We start from the raw sequence: 21,095 nt of genomic DNA on the forward strand, positions 1-21,095 counted from the left end.
GCAAGCCTCAGCAACTTTTTGTTTCCTTTTATTTCAGGACTTTGGGTTTGGCTGTTTCCAAGCAAACTGTCTTCTCATGGATCTTGAATGTCATTTCCTTTTGTTATTCTTTCAAGCAAATGGTTTTCTTCAGCTGTAAAGGCACATTCTACTTGGGTAGCTGCCTCTTCTGGTCCCTTTTTCAAGGGTTTTGACACCAATTCCATCCTTGAGGTTGCTACTTGATCCTCTGTTCATACTTTTACTAAGGATTATAAATAAATTGGATGTTCCTAGGGCCAGATATTATGCATGGGGTATGTAGAGGGCTTTCCTGTGCCTTCCTCCTCCTCCCAGTCTTCCTCTTAACCCTTGTATTCTCCCTTTAGTGAAGAATACTGCATAATAGTAGATGTCCTTTGTTTCACTGTTGCAGTATTTGGTCCCTCCTTCCTCCTTCTGTTAAAGCCCTTGCCCCTGCCTTTTTTTTTACCATCCTGGCTGAGGGGCTCTCACTTCCTTTCACTTCTGAACTTTTTCATTCTGGATGTTCATGTTCTCCTTTCTCCCTGCAAGTGTTTTGTTCCTCCTGGACCAAGTCAATTCTTTGTATCTGCGTCCATACTTTATACCTACGTGAGGAGCATGTATGTGACATATAGCACCTATAAAATCTAAAGGCTTTGGCATACTGTCCTGGATTTGGGGTGTCCTTAGTAGGAAATCCCTTCAGGGACGAATAGTAATACTTGAACAGCAAAAGTGGCATCATCTGTTCTGGTAAGATTTTACACAACTGTACTTTTCTGAGCTGTTACATATGGTTGTGAGAAAACCAACCTCCCTTTCAGGGAATTTCCTACATCTTCCAGGTCAGACTTTTCTGTACCCGTCCAGTCTTTCAGATGCTTTCCTTTGGGGTCGTATAACTAGTTCCCTCAGATCAGAGGGGAAAGGAATTTTATTCAAAAATACTCCTGGTGCCAAAGAAGGATCCCTTTTGGAGACCTACTTGGACTATCCTTTTTCACCCTGTTTGTGAAAGTTCCAAAGTTCAAAATGCCAGCATCACAAACTCTGTTACTTCTCATTCCTTGTTAGAGTTTTTTTGGTAACACTAGATGTAAAGGATGCTTATCACATTCCCATTGACAAACCCTTTAGAAGTTTTATAAAGTTTTCTGTTTCTGGATTGCATTCAGTTCTCTATTAGCTTTTGGGTCATCTACTGCTCCACTGGTGTGGAAAAAATGTCTAACTTCTGTAACAGCATATTGTATAATGCACAGCATTAATTTTTTTTCTTATTTAGATGACTTCCTTATCTTTGCTGTCTTTCTCCAAGTATCAGGAGTCTTTTTAAATGGGTAGGGAATCTTTGAATCAGTTTAGGATTCCAGATCAGAATTTTAAAAATCCACTTTGATTCCTACTCACAAATTTGACAGCACAGTGGTAGCTTTGTCGCCTCACAGCAAGAGGTTCTCCGGTTCGATTCCTGTTTGAGTGCCTTCTGTGCAGAGTCTGCATGTCCCCCCTGCATTTGTGTGGGTTTTCTCTGGGTACTCCGGTTTCCTCCCGCATTGCAAAGACATGCAACTGGAGCATTTCTCCCCGGGCCTCCACTGAAAATTGGCTTTGTTACAAGTCGGACTTTCCTGATAAACAAATGTTAAATAAATTAATAAATTGTGTTACTGGGATGCCTTCTGGATATATCCGTACAAAAGACATTCTTTCTTCAATAGAAAGTAGAATTCTTATCTGGATCTGTTCCTGAATTTCTCCATTAAGTCTCAGGCTCTAAGCAGAGAGTTTGAGGATATTAGGGTTCATGGTATCATGATTCTCATGATAAATCTTGCCAGGTTGCACATGAGAAAAATTTCCATGGTACTGAGACTGTTTGGACACATCCTTCACACCCATTGACTTCAGATTTCAGTGTTGGGCTTTGTAAAGAGAGAAAGAGTTACCTTTGTGCAAAGACCTGATAACTCTGAATCCAGGTCTCCTATACTCATATTACCCCAGCTCAGTCTGCAACAAGAGATGCAAGATGCTTCATATTTTGTTTGAGGAGCTGTGTCCATGGGGATAAAAGTGCAAGGTCTTTGGAACAAGCAAGATGGGCCAAAGGCATATCAGTGTGAAAGCAATCTTGCTGCTGTTCATGCTGTAAAATCTGTTTTCCATCTGTGGTCTCCTGGCCATTTTCAGGTGATCACAGACAGGACCACAGTGATGTGATACATAAACAGGGGGATACCTGTTTAGTCATAGCCTCAGTGCAGGCTTTCTACGATAGCTTGGGAGGTCATGTTCAGCACTGTTTAATCCTCCGTACAACTTAAATTCCATTAGAGCAAAATATAGTGCCAGACAAGCTGAGCAGGGCAGGGACAGATTTTCATGACTGGAAATTGAAGGGGGTCGTCCAGTAATTGATCCAATTTCAAGTAGATCTGTTTGTCTTCTTTCAAAACAAACCACTGAACAAATTCCACTCCAGGACTTCCTGCATGCTGACATGGAAAACACTCTCTCATTCCATTGGAAGGGAATGTTATATGCCTTTCCACTGGTATCCAAGGTCATGAAGCTTGAAGACTACTCCCCAAATCATTATGCTGAATCCCTTCTGGCTCAGGCAGCAGTGGTTCTCCCATTTTTTTAGGAATTGGCCAGTGGCAGTTACCACAAACTTCCTCACACATTGGATATACTCGCACATGACTGGAAGAATTTGATACACCCCAGTTTCAAGCAACTGCAGCTGTCTGCCTGGGTGATTCAATTATGATACCTTTTATTCACCTTTTCTTCTGTAGATGATGCAGTAGATATTAAATGAGGCAAGAAAACTTGCTGCTTGGAAATCTTATATTAGTAAATGGAGGAGATTTGCTACCAGGTGCTGCACTAGGAACAAAGACCATTTTAGGGTTCTGTATCACTGTTTTTACAATATTTGTGTTATCCTCTGGCCTATCTTGCTCCTTTGTCAATGTGCATCCTTTGGCCATTTCAACATGTCTGCTGTGATTCCTCGGCTATCTTCACAGTTTGCTCAAGCTGTTCTTAAAATGGGGTTTGTATGTAAGACCATCTGGGAAACAGGTGGCACCTTCTTAAAATGTTAATTTGTCCTGGAAAAGTTAATTATGTCTCCATTTCACCCAGTTTATCTGGCTTATTAATGGTTCATAACTTGAAAGACTGTGTTGCTTATTGATCTGTCATCTGCAGGAAGAGTGTCTGAGATGCAAGCTCTTATGGTGGATGAACCCTATTTTGTTTTTCATATAGATAGTGTTACTTTAAGAATAAATGCCTCATTTATGCCCAAAGTGGTTTCAGAGTTGATCAGTTTCCCTGTCTTCCTTTGAGAATGTAAAAAACAGGGAGAACAAATTCTCTATACTCTCAATGTGCATAGGCAACTTGGATATTATCATGACGAAACTAAATCCTTTAGGAAAGCTGAACAACTATTTGTTTCCTATGATGGGAAAAAGAAAGGGCAACCAGTGTCGAAACAGACCATTTCTAGATGGTTGTCCCTTGGTATTGCTTTTGCTGCTCCTGCCATAACAAGATACTCCCAGGCAGGGTCATTGCCCTTTCTACTAAGGCCTTGGCTTCTTCAGTGGTATGTTGGAAGGGAGTGGACTCTATTAGCATTCTAAAGGCTGCTACATGGTCCTCTGTACATACCTTTGCAAACCTGATTATTTTTCCATGTCTAGAGCAGAATTTATTAGGACCATTCACCAAGGCTCTTGGACCCTTGACCTGCCTCCTCCCAAACTGAACAAGCTTTGGGAATCTAAGGACATAGCTAAAGCAGCAGTGAATTACGAATGAACATAATGCAGTTATGTAAGTGCATTTACCATAGCAGCAGGTGTTCAGTTGAATCACTGCTGCAGTAGCTGCAACCTCCCTGCACCCCTTACTGTATTTGTTGTATTTAGTTGTACCTAAAGTAAAATATTTTGTTCCCTAGCTTTACTTGCTGTTATCAGGACAGAAGCCCCCCACCCCCACTCCATCGTTTTGTTAAGAAAGGTCCTGAAAAACTGGTGCTTAGCATACTGTTTTTCTCCCTTGGCACTTTATGCCACCAGCAGCCTGGGCACACATATAGGAGGAGCCAAAGGCTTTGGAAGACTGGCCAGCTCTTATATCCTTAACAGGATTTAACCCATATTGCTTGGGACTACTGCAGCAGGTTTTAATGAAACATACTGTTATGTTAAGTGTATTTACACAACTGTATTTCCTCTTCTGAGAAGAGGAGATTAAATTCTTTGTGCCAGTGGACATTCTGCCTTTTTGTTCGGGCTGTGTCTTTACAACTGTTCTTGACTTGGATGCTTCCACTATTTATTAGGCCTTTCCCTGAACTACTTCATCATGGTTTTCTGCATTTGTTGGCATTCCATTCCCAGGCACATGTCCTGATCTGAAGGCTTGGCGCATAATGTTTTGTATATATTCCCAGTTTATCCCAGTGTTTAGCAGGCTCTTCTGTAGTACTACAACTCTTTCCAGCCATGTGTTACTACTTGGGATTCAACTCGGCCACAGAAACCTTCAGTCAAGGTTCTCAATGTCAGATGTAGCAGACACATTCTTAGCTTATTTAATATGTGAAGGACACGCTCCATGATTTTCAGGTATACCCTCACTTTGCCCCCCTGAAAGTGGTGGTCTAGCCACCTGAATTGGGCTGTGGGATTTCCAACAATACAGACAAGTGTATGTTTGTATATCACTTGTTAGCAATGGTGTGCATATTTTCATTGTTATTTATTTGCTGGTTATTGTATCTAGTGGAAAGGGGTGAACTGAATAGTTTGTCCTCAAGCCTGGAATTTCTGGAAGAAGGATGGAAAATGCTGACCGGTAGAAGGGATAAACCAAAACTATAACACCCATCAAGTAGAAGGCACTCTTCACAGATTACTTAATAGTGTATCCATTATAGGTAATGTGGAGAACCATCTTCAGTGGGTTATTCATTGGGTTTATCCTTCTTTCCCTCTCCAGAATCTTTTTCCTCTTGAATTTCCTGCAAACATACGGACATATGCTGTTTCCCAGTGCACATTGCGGTATAATTTATTCTCCTAGGAGACGGTGCTTATCCTGTGAGCATTCCACTTTGCTACTTGCACATTTCAGATCTCGATCCTGGCATGAATCATGGAAACCTCACATTTTAATGTATAAGGCACTAAAGTTTTTCAAAATGTTTGTGACCATCTAATAATAGGCCAATGCCTGCACTATTTCTCTTTTAGCTAGAAAAAAGCACAGCATTACCATAATAGCAAGAAATTCAACCCAGTTACCTGCAGACGCAAGTGAGATGTAATTGACCAAACTCTCATGCTCAGAATGATATTGGTTGACAGTGACCATTGTGAAGTTCAGTAAGGGTATCCTGCTTAACAGTCTGAGGTTTTTGTAAGAAAATCAAAACAGTAAGGAAAGGAGTGAAGACAGTGGCCAGTCCCTCAAGGAAGCAAGCCATCATAGAAATGTTCGTTCAGTCCCCTTGGGTTCTGAATTTGACTCATAAGGGATCGGTTTTGCTTTCTGTCCTACTTCAGGAGAAGGTGATGGATCTGGAGGAGATGTATCTCTGGCAGCTAGTTTGGGGAAGTGCATTTGGTGATATGGATTCTATCTCCATCCTTTGCTCCTTGGTGATTATGCACAACATGGCTGCTGCCAAACTAATCCCTGGATTGTTCCCTTGAGTCACGTGACCATAGGTCAGTGATATTACTAACTGCTGGCACTGAGGATTGGTACCCTAAAGCCTCCACCTGGGTTAAAGATGGCATGATTGTCCAGTTTGAGGAGAATCAACTAACATTTTCTTGTGTCAGGGTCTGATGTTCAGGCTGTAGGCTTCAGACAAGTGAAGTCTGCTCAAGCCTGCGTCTATGTAGATAAAGGACTATGTCCTTAGGAAATATGTCCAGATATCAACAGAGCCAAATGCAAGACTATAAAGTCCCCATATCACTAGGTGGCATATCCCTGAGCCACCTACACACAGCTGTCTGGCACCTAGATTCTGCTTACTGCATGCTTCGTCTTACACATCTGTGCATGTGTGCACTCATTGTGGAGCTGTGGGGACTGGAGATATCTTCACTCCTCTTTTTTTTCTGTGGAGTCTGAGGTTCTGGAATAAAACACAGTGAATCTTTTCCTCTCAAAGTTTTCTACCAGATGGAGAAACACTAAAGCTCATGATTTCCATCATATTTCTCATCCAAGAAAAAAGAGGTCATTGTTCCCCTCTACTCATCACTCATTAGACCCATTATAAGAGTACAACTCCCCTTTTGGTATGTACCTCACAAGGCATCTACAGCAATTGGAAAGGCCGCAGAAATACCTCACAGAGGATTACTGGCCTTAAACAGATGCCCTACGCAGACCGTCTCAAAAAACTCCAGCTTTGCTCTGTCGCATATTGCCTACTCAGAGGCGATCTCTGCCTAACATACAAAGCTATATCAAACCCAGAGCTGTTGGACATATTCCACTTAAAGAAATCCCAATCCCTCAGAGCTACACGCTCTAGGGACCTAAACCTTGTCACCACAATAAACAGAACATGCTGGAAGGATAAATTCCTGTCCTAGAGACTTCCCATACTCTGTAACAAAATACCTATCTATATCAAACAAAGCTCCTCATTAGCACTCTTCAAGAAAAATCTTGATGATTGGATGGGAGATAGGAAATTCACCCCGGGTATCACTTCTGTGGCTCTGCTTGACAGGGGCACAGGAAAAAAATTTTCTTGGGTGGCAAAAGCCAGGCTACCGTTTGGCTAGGCTTATATAGGCCCTAGGGCCAATAGCCTAGTACCTACCTATGAATCTGTATATTCAATTCTGCCTCATCTTCCTGCCAACAGAAATACTTAAATGAAGTATCTGAATAGGTAGGAGGGGGAAGGAGGAGAAGGAGAAGATTTGCCATTTCCAGGAACCCCTGATCAAGGAGTTTAGGTATGCATTCTGTAAGCACCTAAGAATGTAGAGACTTTATAATCCCCCAGCTGATTTGGCATTCCTAGAGTGCTGTGCTAATGCTTCTGAGTACAGAGCAGAACTCAAAAGACCACAACACTGCCAATTTCTCTTTGTGTAGTTGAGGACTAGTTTTTTGGGTTTTGACTTCCCCAGCACTGATTTAAGTTTCATTTCATTGGAGAACCACTGCAGGATTGCTGTTTGTGAGAGACCACTGTCCCTTTCTGTGAGGAGCATCTCCTTTTACGCACTATTATGTGACCATGAAGTTAGTAGTTAGGTTGGAAGCATGCCTTCCCATGGGGTATGCAGGGGAGTTTTTGCTCCCCCTGTATAAGTGCTTATCTTGATCTTTGCAGGTGGGTTATTGGAGTAATGTGTTCTTTATCAACTGTGGTCAAGCAATATTGTATCAAGTAATTGTGTACTAATCACAGGGGAGCCAATCTGCCACCTTTCCACCAAAGGAGAAGGAGTATTTCTACTGTATTCTCTGGTTATACCCTCAGTTTGAACTATTATCACTCTGAACATCAGTAAGTAACTACTTTTGTCATCTGTGTAACTGCTGCGTCTCATGCCAATTAAAGTGCATAGCTTGCAAATTTTAAAATGATGCTTGTACGAGTTTGCAAAGGTTCAGTACTTAAAACTACACTGCACATTTGAAAATTATAAATTCTTGTAATATGTTGTAAATAATTATACTGTTTTACTTGTGTCTTGTTACATTATGGTTGAGGTCATGGCTGTAGAGAGTCCTTTCTGAACAGCTCACCTACCAAATTAAATAGTATGAATAAGTAAAACATGAGAGAAGGATAGGCAGTGGAGCATTTTCTGCTGTGATAGGGGTTTAGAGTCCGCTCTGGTGGCATACAGGGATAAAGCAAACAAAAAGGCACTGCAAAGGTGTAGCAAATATAAATCACATCCCAGGAATCAAAAGATGAAATTTAATATTCTCAAACAAAAGCAAGCAAGAACAACATAAAACTTGTCAAAAAAAAAAATCAAACGCTTAACTAGATTAGCGTGTTTTTCGTCCTTTCTTAGGACTTCTTCAGACAATGACATCAATAAATTCCCTCCTTTTAAATACCCTACTCAGTTAAGGAAATCATCTCAATTAACCACAAAACTGAACCAAATTAAGTATATAAAATTAATTTTAAAAGCTCCTACCCTAATTCTTCTCTATATAAAATGAATTTTAAAAGATCCTACCCTAATTCTTCTCTATTAAAACCTATTCTGTCATCTCCTATATCATAAGTATGCATTGCATCTTGTATAATAACCATGTGTACTAGACATTCCATTATACATTATTAAAAATCTTAAAAACTGTAGAGTGAAATATACATAATGCTGAATTTGAATCATATGCTGCCTTCCAGTGACCCAGCTCTCACATGACAGCTATTTAAAAGAAAAAAATAAATAATATATATTTTATAAAGTTTATTTTATAGTGAATAGTTTTAGATATAAAAAGTATATTCATAAACATATAGGTTTTATTATAATTTGTTTTAATATTTATAAATTGTTTGCTAGACACATTTCATATATATTATATATTTTGCATATTTTATATGTCATATGATTGACAAGATTTTATTTATTTATTTATGACAACACCTGGGTTAGAGTTTTAAGGATGGAAAGATTAAATAGTTATTTATTTTTTCCTTTAAATAACAGACAGAGTGTCTTTGGGATGAATGCCTGACAAATGGAACAGGACGTATAGTTGCGGAAAGCACTGAGACAAACTAGAACTGCTCGTGACTGTCTTTATGGAGAATCTGTCTCCCTCACTGGCATTTACCCTTTCTAGAAGCTGTGAATCCCATAAGCAACAATACAAAAGGAAAAAAAAAGATAAGCACAATCACCTTAATGGGGCACTTATCTGAAATGGCTTGGTGAACCAGCAACGGATCTGGCATTCAAACCAATGATCAAAAGATGGCATTCAGACTGGTGGCAATGGATGTCACCTTTATGCTGTACACTATAGACTGGAGCATATGTGTGTTGTACTGCTTACCTTAAAGCAACCTAATGGTTTTGGTATACTGGCTGGATGTTGGTCTGCCCTTGACTGGGAATACCTGTTGTAATGAGTACTGCAACAATGAAGAGAAGGACATCTACCATTATGGTACGATCTTACACAGCAGCACTTTTTCCCCTCATTGGTTCTGCATTTCACCCTTAACAAGCACACACTGGTTTACAAGGTCCTTGTACAGATCTTTTACAGCCAGTGCTATCTCAAACATCTGCCTTTTGCACCCAGGGGTCCCTGATATGACTTGTGCTTGACTACCTTTCATTCTTTGATTCCTGGATTTGATGTGCCCAGTTTGATTCCTTGTCAAGATTAACGCTGGGGAAAGTCTCTCATAAAATACACTTGGGAATGTGATTTTGACAGTACTGAGAGTCTTTACTTTAAAGATGACATCTTCAGTCCATGTGACTCTCTCCTAGATAATCCAGTGTTTGGAAAGATGCTGAAAGTCTCATGAGATCGTCTGTTAACTGAACTTTACCTTTGTTCTCTCTTCCAGAAGTCACAGGGACAAAAACAGTTTCTGAAAAAGACGGATGAGGGGACCATGGCCATTCCCACTAGGCAACCTGTTCTAAAATATGATCTGTGCACGATGGGGTGATCCAGTTTTTGTGCTGTAGGTAGCTGGTGCTTCCTCTGTATAAATCAATGGTGGAGTTGAGTGACATCCTGATTAAGAACCCCAGAAGATGTTTATTTGATCTTGTGTCCATCATAACATCCTTTTACATTGACCTTTGGTATGGAGTGTAAAAGGTTGGATAGTTTGGGCAAAAATGTATGTCCTTATGTTTCCTCTTGTAGTTCAGGAAGTGAAAAATCTTGCGCAGTTCATGGACCCTGGGGTTAGGGAGTCTTTTCAAGTGCTTATGTTGGCTTCCCCATTAAGACTGTATGCAACCTACTGAATTTTTGACTGCAGCATAATTAATGTCTTTGCCTCTGAAGGCCTAATTCAGGCTTTTCAAGAGTAAGCTGAAACATATTCCTGATGTCTCTTTCTATGATGATTTGTTTTTTGAGAAGACAGTTGATAGCCATGAGGCAAGTTCACTGTCATGACCCCATTTTCCTCCTCCTCCTGCTTGGAGAAGCTGTTTTGGAGGATGAAAATGGGCACTGTTGTAGTAGGAATCCCTCTTCAATTGCATTTGTGAAACTCCCTTGATGCAAGCTAATACAGTAGATGGTTTGGTATTTCTGACTGTGCCTTTGAAAGGCCATTTGAAGACCAGTTCTTTGTTTAGCCTTGCTTGGGGATCATAATAGTGTCAATTTAGCTCTGATTGTGGCTTCTGCTATATGTAATGAATGCATTCTGGCACATTAGTCTGGTGTTCCCCATAGCATTACTTCAGTTTACTTTGTGTGGCCCCTACTTTCAGTATGTTTTCAGTAGAGTGGGCTGCTGTGTGATCTATCTTGTACATCTAAAATATTTACCAAAGTACTTTCCATGGCTCTGAAGACCTTGCAGGACAAGAGACTCCTCCTCTTCTACATGAGTGACTTGTTCTTGGCACCAGGAGAAAACTTTGTGGTAATAGCCTACGGTTTGGTCCATCTGTGATTGCTGACCCAAGAGATAACCATAAACGAAGTCAACTTCTGTTGTCTCAGTGCAGAGGATTTCCATTTGGGTAGTTTCCATTGTCATTTGTTCCTACCCTCAGAGATGACACAAGAAATTATGGCTTTTGGCAGCCTTTAGTATGCAGATATGAGTGAAAAATTACACCTTCTTATATCATGTGGACCTCATGATAAGTACTGCCTTCATTTTTCTATTTTCCCACCTTCAGATGAGGCTACTTCACTGGGAAGAGACTTGACAGTGGTTCCTGAGTTATTTATCCCCTTATGTTCTTTTGAGAAGGTTAGTCTTACTAGTCATGGACTTTGTCTACCAAATCCTAGGTTAAACTTACTCTCCCTGTGGCTAAAGCCATTGGTTTTTCAGATGACTCATGCTTTACAGTTGGGTTGAGGAAGCCTGCATGAGCTCCTTCCTGGTGCATACCAAATGGTGTGCCCATTATAAGGGGCAATGCATAAACGTACTAGAGTTAATGGTGATGTTTCATGACTTCAAGCTCTGGAAAGTGTTGATGTTGTTTGGTCAGATGTTCCAGCAATGGTGTAATGTGTGAACAAAGCAGATGGCATGCATTTATTCCTACTGTGCTGATAGTGCTGATAAACATTGCAGAAATAACAATGGGTCATAGACTGAAGCATCTGTACTACAGCTACTTGCATCATGGGCGGTTGTGAATATGCTAATGTATTTCCTCAGTTGCAGTTTCATCCCTCTCATGCAACAAAGGATAAGAAATTGCTGTTTAGTCAAGGTTTTCATAGAAAAGGACACTACAGAGATTGAACTGATATCCATCTGGAAGACTGTTGGCTTCTCCCTGCATCTGCTTTGTTTAGAAGGACATGGGTGAACTAAAACTGGGCACCTTCTTCCTTTTTTGGTCTGAAGGCTCCTGCATATTTTCTCCTGATTTCCATACCTGCTGTCATACTTCAGAGAAGGAGAGCCAGACTCTTGTAATTTCCCCCCGATGGTTAAGAATGGTGTGGTTTTAGACACTTTCTTTGACAGTACCACATCCCTTCTTTATCAGTCTGGCTGGTTGTTTCATTTTTATTCTTTTGGAAGATGCTTAGCTTGGTAAGTATTACTACTTCCCCCAAAACTTTAGGGCTTCACATGCTTATTTGTAGGGGAACATGTTGATCTTTGCCATCTAATTGATGTCACTTATGAATATAGTCTCAGATATCTCCCTAAACAAGTCCAAGCAATTCACATTTTCTCTCTGTTGACAAAACTCACCAGTAGGTAGGATTGTACCTAAGAATGGCAGGGGAAGTCAGGAATATACTGACCAATTATTTGTCTCCTTTGCTTCGTGTAAGAAGGATCTTGTTTCAGATAATGCTGACAGAGGTCACTCCACCGGGGATGTGGCTGAGTTTCTATCATCTAAATGTGTATATTGCACAAATGTGCAGTGTTGACTTGGGCTTTGGTTTATACCTTTACCAAGCATTTTTTGCTTAAATCATAATTCCAGAAGCATAGTCTCCTTTTACACCTTGATATTTTAGATAGTTTAGAGGTCAGCAATCTTTCTAAGGACTTTCCCTTGCTCCTGCCACTTTAGGGTTTATTTTTTACTGGTTGGAATTCTCAACAGTTACCTTCTGCAGAAGCCATTTTGAAGTATTGTAATAGCGCATATGTAGTTGCCATAGCAGCTGAGCTTTAAGAAGTCCTCTGCAGTGGGTAATTACACTTCTGGTCCTCTGTCTCCACATTGTCTTTTAATCTCGCCTGCTGCAGTAGATTGCTTTGACTATAAGACAAGTAAGCATGCATTTTACAGTATTTTATCATTAGATCACTGTTGCGATAATGCTGACAAAACCTCCCAAAGTTACCATGCATCCAGCCAGTATGGTAAAGCTTAGGCACTCTTTTGTTACTTGCTGTAAGTCCTACCTTGGATATAGGCACAAGTTCTACATGCTTTTTTACGTAAGAGACATAGAGATGCCAAAAACCTTAACTTTCTTGCTGCTAGTCCAGGGTTAAAACATACATATCTTGTTCTGTCTGCACAAAAGGATCCAGTTTACCATGGAGACTGAAAGTGAAGTTACCCATTAGAGACCCTTCCTTTTTTTTTTTTTTTCATATTTTTACATTGAAATTTTGTTAGTGTCAAAAAAAAAGCAACTGCCTCTGTGGTATGCACATTCCTTTCAAATATAGACATTTCAGTGCGTCTTTGCTTAGGACCAGAACATAATATTAGGTACTGCTCCATTTGTCAGGATTTTGTACCAAAACCCTAGAAGTTGTGTCTCTTCACTATGTATTTAAGTAAGTCTTAAGCCTGTAAAGCTATGTTTTTGGATAGAGAATACCCTGATGGGCTTTTTGAAAACATGACTAAGGAAATCATTGAAGGCAGAAACGTAAAATTTGTCACGATTTATAACAAAACCACTAGTGTAAAGTGGTAATGGTAGAATACAGCCAGTAGAAAAAGCGCAACTTTGTTAGAGCTATGTTATTACATATTTCCATTGGTATCTACTGTGTTAGGAAAAGTATGGAAAGGAACTGGAATTTAGTATTCAATAATGAGTTATTGAGCAGCAGGATGGGTTCCAGTCTGAGGTTTGCAAGTCAACTTATCTCTCGGGTATTTTTAAAAGTAAAAGACAGGCTATGGATATTAATGGTATAATGGTTGATCATAAGGCATGGAACCAGGGTAGGTTATTTTTGAAGATCCAAATATTTGTATTTGAGATTACCCTAGAATGATGCCCTGCCCTGGCTGTTTTAACTTAAACATGCACTGTTTTTATGCCAGGATTTGCATGCAAAATGCAAAAAATGCAATGCAATGTTGTTTTGTTGGTAAAACTGAGAGAACGTTGCACATTAATAAATATACACTATTAAGAGAAAGGGGGATCTTATAGGTTGGTACTAGGCCGCCGGCCTAGCCCCAGCCCTAACACTAGCCAACAAGGCCTAGCCAAAGGTTCCCCTCATAGGGGCAGGGGTTCATAGGTAGGTACTAGGGGACGCGCCCCAAGGGGCCTACACATAAGTCCTTTCCTTCAGCTTTTTTATTTCTGAACTGAAAATTTTTGCATTTTTTTCATGTTTTGAGTTTTTTTTTAAAAAATTGTCAGAATGAGATTTTACGGGCAGAAGTTACTTTGTTATTTTTGTATGAAAAAAAACAAATTCTTCTGTGCTTATCTGTCTTGTATGGTCTGTGCTCTAAGAATAATGAAGGCCAATAGGGTGACTGTGTAATTAATATGTGTCTGTAATTGATTAGTGTTGATTCTGTATTGTGTCTCATTGATTTGGATGTTGCTGATGACTTAATACATCAAAAAATAAAAAAAAAAATTGTGAGACTGTTTGAGACTACCTCAGATGTTTTGATGTTTTATTGCTTAGTTTTGCTTTTTTAGTACCTGGCTTTTCTGGGATTTTGTGGGGGTACAAATATCAGAGAGAGTAGGCCACGTGGTGCAGTGGTTAGCATTGTTCTCATGCTTCCCACCTTCTCCCCATTCTCTCTCAGCTGGACACCTTCTGTGGAGCCTGTATGTCCTCCCTGGTCAAGGTGACATATAAAGACATGCACGGTGCGGTAGGTGGGGTGAATGTTGGGCTGGCCTTTGAAGGTTGGGTGTTGGGCTGGCAACTTAGCGGACCAGAGTTCCATTGCGGCGACCCCTAAGCCGAAAGACATTACTTTTTTTTATAGAGAGCAAACATTTGAAAGCTCTTGCATGAGCTACCATGTCTTCCAAAGTTCCTGTCTTGGACATCCCTTGATAGCAGAAAAGGAAGGAAGACATTTCTACTTCATTTTCCTTCTCAAGGTCAGAGTTGGTTGTTACCCATTGAGGAGGTTGAGTCGCCTGTGGACCATACAAACACCAGGCCTGTTCTCCCTTTTGCAATCCTGGTGGAGGCCATCATGAAACAACCTACAGGAGAAGCTTGTCCAACCAGTGAAATGGCTGCTAAGGCATCAAAGGGGAAACCCAGGCTAGCCATTTCTGAAAGACCTGATAGTGTTCCTTAAATCTTAATTTGTGAGGATGTCCCTGGTTCTTTGAAGATATGTATGGGATCAGGTCCTTCATATGTGGAGATCTTGGAAACTCCTAACAAAAAAAAAAAAAAAAAGAAACATAAATCTAAGCAACTTTCTTCTCAAGCCACTCCTGTTTCCAGGGATCCTCAGAAGAAATGGCAAGATTTTTCTCAGGGTTTGTTCAAAGTTCTGATGACTGTTAAATGCCCTCAGTTTTTTGCTTCCCCTCCATCTACCCTGCAAAAAAAGAAAAAGGGACGTATCATCTGAAGAGGAATCTTTCTCTGAACCACAGTCTGTCCTTCTAGATTATTCCTGTCAGATTTATTCCCATTTAAGGTATGACTCTGAGCCTGAAGACTCTGTGTCCTCTCACTTTCCTTAGGAAAAGATTTCTTTTAGAGAAACTATTCAGAAAATTATTCAACACTTCAGCTGGGAAGACAAGCAGCTATCTGATTTGCAAGAAAGAATAGTCTGTTAGATGGAAGTTCCCAAGTCTTCTCCTATCCCACCAGTTCTTAAAGCTGCAGAAGACTGTCTTTTTTCTTAAAGCGTCTGTAACTCCTGTGTCACAACCTCTTGCACCAAGAAAGTCTGACAAGTATTACAAAGTTTGTGACACACACATACCTATTAAAAAATGGCCCTGCAGTGCAGTTGTCTATACAGAGTCTGACAAACCTAAGCTCTTCCCATCTTCAGCGCTTTCCCAAATGAGGGGGATATTAGACCCATGGATAAGAATGTGGGAAAAAAGAATATCTCAGCTGCTTTATCCTTTTGTGATATTAATTGTTAGATAGTCATATTAATGCATCTGTCAGCTATTACAATCATGTTAATGCATCTGTTAGCTATCTTTGATAATATGAACAAACTTTGGCTGTCTTAGAGTGGCTTTAAAACAGCAATGCAAAATATGATCTCTCCTGCTCTCATGTTGTAAGGCATGCTATTAAATGTGCGTATAATATGGATGCTTCTTGCAGGTCTGCTGTGTCTGGCTCTGTGCCAAAAACGTTACTTCTGTCTAAGGCTCCAGTCTCTACCATAAGATATAAAATCTAATCTTTTGGGTGTTCCTTTATTTAAGGACTTCCTTTTTGTTCCTCCCCTTCAGCAGATATTTCCAAAACATTGAAGAAAGTGGGAAAGTGATGCAGGGGTTTAAGTAACACTTTCTGTTCTAGAATTTCAAAGAAGTTGCTTCTCCAAGTCTTGCTACCATAAGAGGTTAATTCAACAAAAAGGCAATAAATCCAAAAAGGACTTGGCAAGACCAGTCTAAATCTTAGTTCAAGGGAGCAAAAGGGCCATTCCTGGATAAACCTTTCAGCTTCTGACTACTCCCCACTAGTCTTCCAAGCAAGCTTTCTGTCAATCTTTTCACTTGGAAAAAGATCACAGCAGACACTTAGATTTTGAGATGCACTCTTCAAAGAAAATCATTTCTTTTTCAACATTCAGTTCCTCATATTCATGAGAACAGACAGCATCTAGTACATCCGATCATATCAGAACTTTTTCACTAGAATGTAATAGAACCTGTTTCCCAAAATCAAAAAGGAAAAGGTCTCTACTGCAGGTTTTTACTGCTCCTTAGAAAAGACACTTAAAGACCTATCCTGTATCTGCCCATTCTCAATACCTTTTTGAACGATCCAGAATTCAAGATGCTAGTCTCCAAAGTCTTTTTCCAGTCAGTTTTCCAAAAGCCCTTATGGCTGCCATGGAACTTGGGGATGCTTTACCTGCACATTGAAATCTATCCTCTTCAAAGAAAATTCTTGAGATTCTAGGCTTTTGGGTTGTGCTTTCAGTTTACTGTCTTGCCTTGTGATCTTTCCACTGCTCCAAGAGTCTTCACAAAGTGTGTAACCCCTATTTATAGCATTCTGCAAGCTCCAAGGTATCCATCTTTAACCTTACTTGGATAATTTCCTCTCTTAAGCTACTTCTCAAAGTTCTTCAGGACTTGCTGTTCACTGTTGAGACCTTTCAGAGCCTAAGATTCACTTTAAATTTCAACAAGTCCAACCATCTTCATACTCATTTTCTGGTGTTCCTAGGTTGCCATATTTAATTTTCTCTGAGGATTTTTCTTCCTTCAGACAAAACTTTGTTCTTAACAAACTAGTTTTTATCCCTGATAAACCCATCTTTAACCTCTGTAAGCAAGGTTCTGAGAGCCCATTCACCACTCAGTATAATTCCACTTGCCAGACTGCAAATGAGGAAAAGTCGGTTGTACCTAAAGTCCATACGGGCACAGCACTGTCATCTTCTGTCTTTCCTTGTTTCTGCCTTGCCACTCATGAAAAAAAGAGCTATACTAGTGGATTGCTCAAACATAAATATAGGAATTCCCTTTTAAATTTCTCTTCAAAGAATTTGCAGAGGTGCACCAGACAGATTCAAAGTACAAGGACTTTGATCAAAAGTAGGACTGGAAAAGGAATATAAGTATAAAAGAAATACATTGATTCTGTCTCTTTAGTCTTTTTATCACCTATGGTCCCCAGGAACTCTCTTGGTTCTCACAAAACAATGTAACCATCATTTGGTACATCAAACAGGGTAGCACTAAATCCTACCATTTGTGCAGGCTAACAGTGATAGTTTAGGACATATTATTTATCACACACTTGTTCTCCGAGCAGTTTACATTATGTCAGAGCAGAAGAACTTGACAGATTATCTGAGCAGATCAAGGGAAGAAAACCTACAACTGGATGTTGAACAAGGAGGTCTTATAGCTGTCCACCAGTGGAGTATCCCACAGATGGATTTACCTACAGAGTGAAATATCAGCTCGGAATAATTTGTTCCAGTACCCCTTGCAAGGAATCTTTTGTGTTGGATGTCTTCTCCTTCACTTGTAATGGGAAATTACTGTACCCCCCCCCTTTCCATTTATTCAAAAAGTCCTCCTGAAAATTCAGAACGATGATTTCAAACTTTTCTTGGTGACATCCCCCCCTTTAGCCCAGACAGCATTGGCTCTCCCTTCTCTTCCAACTGGCCAAGGGCAATCACCGCACATTATCCCATAGGAGGACTCGTATACGATAACATTTCTCTCGGTCAGCCAAACCTGAAGCAGCTCAAAAATCATAGTCTGGATGATAAACTTTTGATTCTTTTTAGACACCTTTATTCTGAGGATGTGTTGCAGGTTAGTAAGCCGGCAAAAAAACCTGCAACCAGAAAATCATAAATAAGTAATTGAAAAAATTTCCTTTTTAGTGTCAAATGAGAAGATGGGATCTGTAGCACATAGGGATATCTTCCATCCTCCAGTACTTGTGTAAGCTGCTCAATAAAATTCTGACATAGACTTCTGGTAAGATACATTTGTGAGACATCTTAGCCTGCGTTCCTATAGATCAACCTCTTTCTGTTGTCAAGTAATTTCTATGAGGAATCCTATATGCAAGGCCCCCCAGAAAATCTCTTCCTCCTCAGTGGGACCTGACTTGTGTACATGAGAAATTAGCTTTACCATCCTTTGAGCTAAGTTCTTTAAAATATTCTGTATGGAAAATATTGTTCTTGCTCTAACCTCTGTTAAAAAGGTTTTTGAGTTACAAGCTCTAATGTCTGTCCTGCCTTTTCTGGTCTTCCACAAGGACAGAGTATCCCTTAGCAGTAATTCATAATTTATGCCAAAGGTAGTCACTGAAATGTCTACGAACCAATCTAACTAAACATAAGGGTGAAAGGATGCCCACAGCCGACTATGATTTTATTTGGACAGGACAAAAGAAATCTGAAAATATGATCAATTGTTCAAATCAGTTGAAGGTAACATGGTAAAAAGCAATGTCTTCCAGTATCTAGACAAACCATTTGATATCCCTTGCCATCTTCTTTTGGTACTTATTTCATGGTAAATCCGTCTTAGGCAGAATCAAACCTCATTCTACAAGAGCTGTAGCTTCCTCAGTGTTTTTTTCAAAGGACTAGATTTCAAATCTATACTTGAGAAAGCTATTTGGTCTTGCATTCACACTTTCACAAAATATTGCAGGAATGATGCTTTTTAAACGGCTAGAACTGGATTTGTCGGACCCATTCTTCAAGGATTACTGTTTTCTAGTTTAGTTCCTCTTTCCCTCTCCCATGCATTAATATTTGGGAATTGTACCATTCGTCAACATTGCTGCAACAGTGATAGCATGATAAACATATTACAGTTGCTCTTGGGTTACTGATGATCTCTTACTGTCAGCTCATAGCTGTTACATGTAACACAGCCATCTTCCATGGTACTGCAGAACGATTCAAATGTTTCTTGTTGGAAATGCCTTCATAATATAATCAGTTTATTGTAAAAATTAGCTTTGTGGAAAGGGGTGAGAAATAAGAAAAAAGTACAATGTGAGCACAATAAAAGGTACGTAAAACATTATACAAATTCAAATCAAGTACAAAATTAACAGTAAAACATTCATGTACTTTGCATTGCTGCAGACCTGTAAATGTCCGTTATGAGTGTGTGGAAGGGGGACACTTTCATCATATGTCAGGGAAGTATTTGTTGTGGTCTAGTTAGCATATTTGTGTATATATTTTTAAAGTGTGACAGTGCCACATTTTTTAATTAGTTTAAGTGGTTGTTTCCTTTTCCCTTCTAAATGAAGGCATAGATATAAATCTGCTAATGTAAACTGTAACATTAACACTGCCTTTTTATTTTTTCAGTCCCCGGTGGCTTAGAAACTCGCTATAGCTGTTGTGAAGGGGTAGTTGGGTCACAGGGTTGTCAAAGTGCAAAGGTAAACTAAGTTAATGAAATTAAAAATATCATGCACATTTTTTGCAAACTTTTTTTTTTTATAAATTCTCTTTAACGAAACTGTGACTGCTGTTCTCTAAGATGTCATAGCAAGTTGTTAATGTATCATTTACACTGATGGTATGATGGTTCTGGTGATGCACATGTCATGTTTCACTAGCACTTTTTTCAGGTGTTTTTCTGTCACAGTAGTGTAAAGCATTTTGCTTCATTGAATGCTATTATATCTGTTTAAAGTTGTAATTTAGAACATACAGCTCATTGTTTGTCTCATCATTTTGACTGCTAAGTCAGTGGAAACAAAGTATGGTGATTTTTTTTGACTGATTTGAAATCCTAAATATGCAGACAAATTACACATAAATAAATTTTTTCTCCTAGCCTTGTCCAGTCTACTGCTGCCTAACAAGAATTCTTCCCAACTCCTAATAATGCACCCCACCATTAAAGGGGTGAGAGTCACAAGACTGTAGTCGAGTGGCTGTCATATTCAGGAACTGCAGATTATTGATCTTTTAGCAATATTCTATTAGCTGCCATCAGTGATACAGGCTCATTACTGCAGGATGCATGTGGTTACTTCAATGCATTTGACCCACTTAGGGCATTCTCCCCTCCCCACTGTCCCCTTTTTTGTGACATGTTAGCCCATTGTAGTGTCCTCCTATGAAGAATGTGTGCCTGTACTTTGAAATACATGGCTACCAGGTAGTTATTTCAGCTTGCTAACATTTAGGTAGCCTCTCTTTCCAGTTAACTCCCTACACAAACCTTTCCTACAAGAGTTGAGAGTATGCAACAGCAAGAAGATGCAGTTTCATATTTTGAGTATGAGGGTTATCTGATTTTAGCCTTCCCAGTTTCCCCATTCTGGTCACACAATATTTAATGATGTTCGTATGGAGTACAAGCATGTGCTTCCATACTTATAATCTACTGTAAATAAGCCTTTGTTTCCCCCAAGTAAGTTGTACTTTCCAGTTGCACTTTCCTCAGATTTCCACCACGTGGTGTCTAGGAAGAACAGTAGTGCTAGCTAGTTAAAATACTTCACAGGTCTCTAACAGGGGCAACTGGACATTGCAGAAGCCATGAATATCCTGTTTGGCTAAAAAGCATTTGCCTTAATCATAATGAAAAGTACAGCTGCCTTCCTTTTTCATAAATTCCAGAACAGTCAGACACTAAATTATGTTATTAGGATGAAAAATCTGCAACAAAGATAGGTGAACCAGGTGGATCACTTGAAGCAAAATAAACCCTGTATCATTTTAATATGGCACAATTTAGTTTCAGCTGACGTGAACACCATCAGCTAGTAAAAGAAATCGAGAGCAGATGGTAATCAAAAGTGAGTAGCTGGAAATGTCCTCCATATGGTGTCAGAAGTGCTGGTATCCAACAGCATTTCTGTTCATTTCTTCCTATGCATATGGTAGATTGGAAATCTGATACATGGGAGAGTTTTGTATGTGGAATTAGGGAAGCCCCCCCCCCCCCCAGAGTCATTT

At 39.7% G+C, this 21,095-nt stretch overlaps 1 protein-coding gene across 1 annotated transcript in view; it reads left to right on the top strand.

The window, feature by feature from the left end:
- LOC122793438 (RNA exonuclease 1 homolog) overlaps positions 1 to 21,095 on the top strand; it is a 1,054,392-nt gene that overhangs the window by 662,439 nt on the left and 370,858 nt on the right. The window contains exon 12 of the mRNA XM_044061436.1: positions 19,491 to 19,564. Within this exon, the coding sequence (XP_043917371.1) occupies positions 19,491 to 19,564 (74 nt within the window). The remainder of the gene's footprint in view (positions 1 to 19,490; positions 19,565 to 21,095) is intronic.

Source organism: Protopterus annectens, chromosome 2.part0 (genome assembly GCF_019279795.1).
Source record: "Protopterus annectens isolate FY-2018-M chromosome 2.part0, PAN1.0, whole genome shotgun sequence".
NCBI classification, from domain to species: domain Eukaryota; kingdom Metazoa; phylum Chordata; order Ceratodontiformes; family Protopteridae; genus Protopterus; species Protopterus annectens.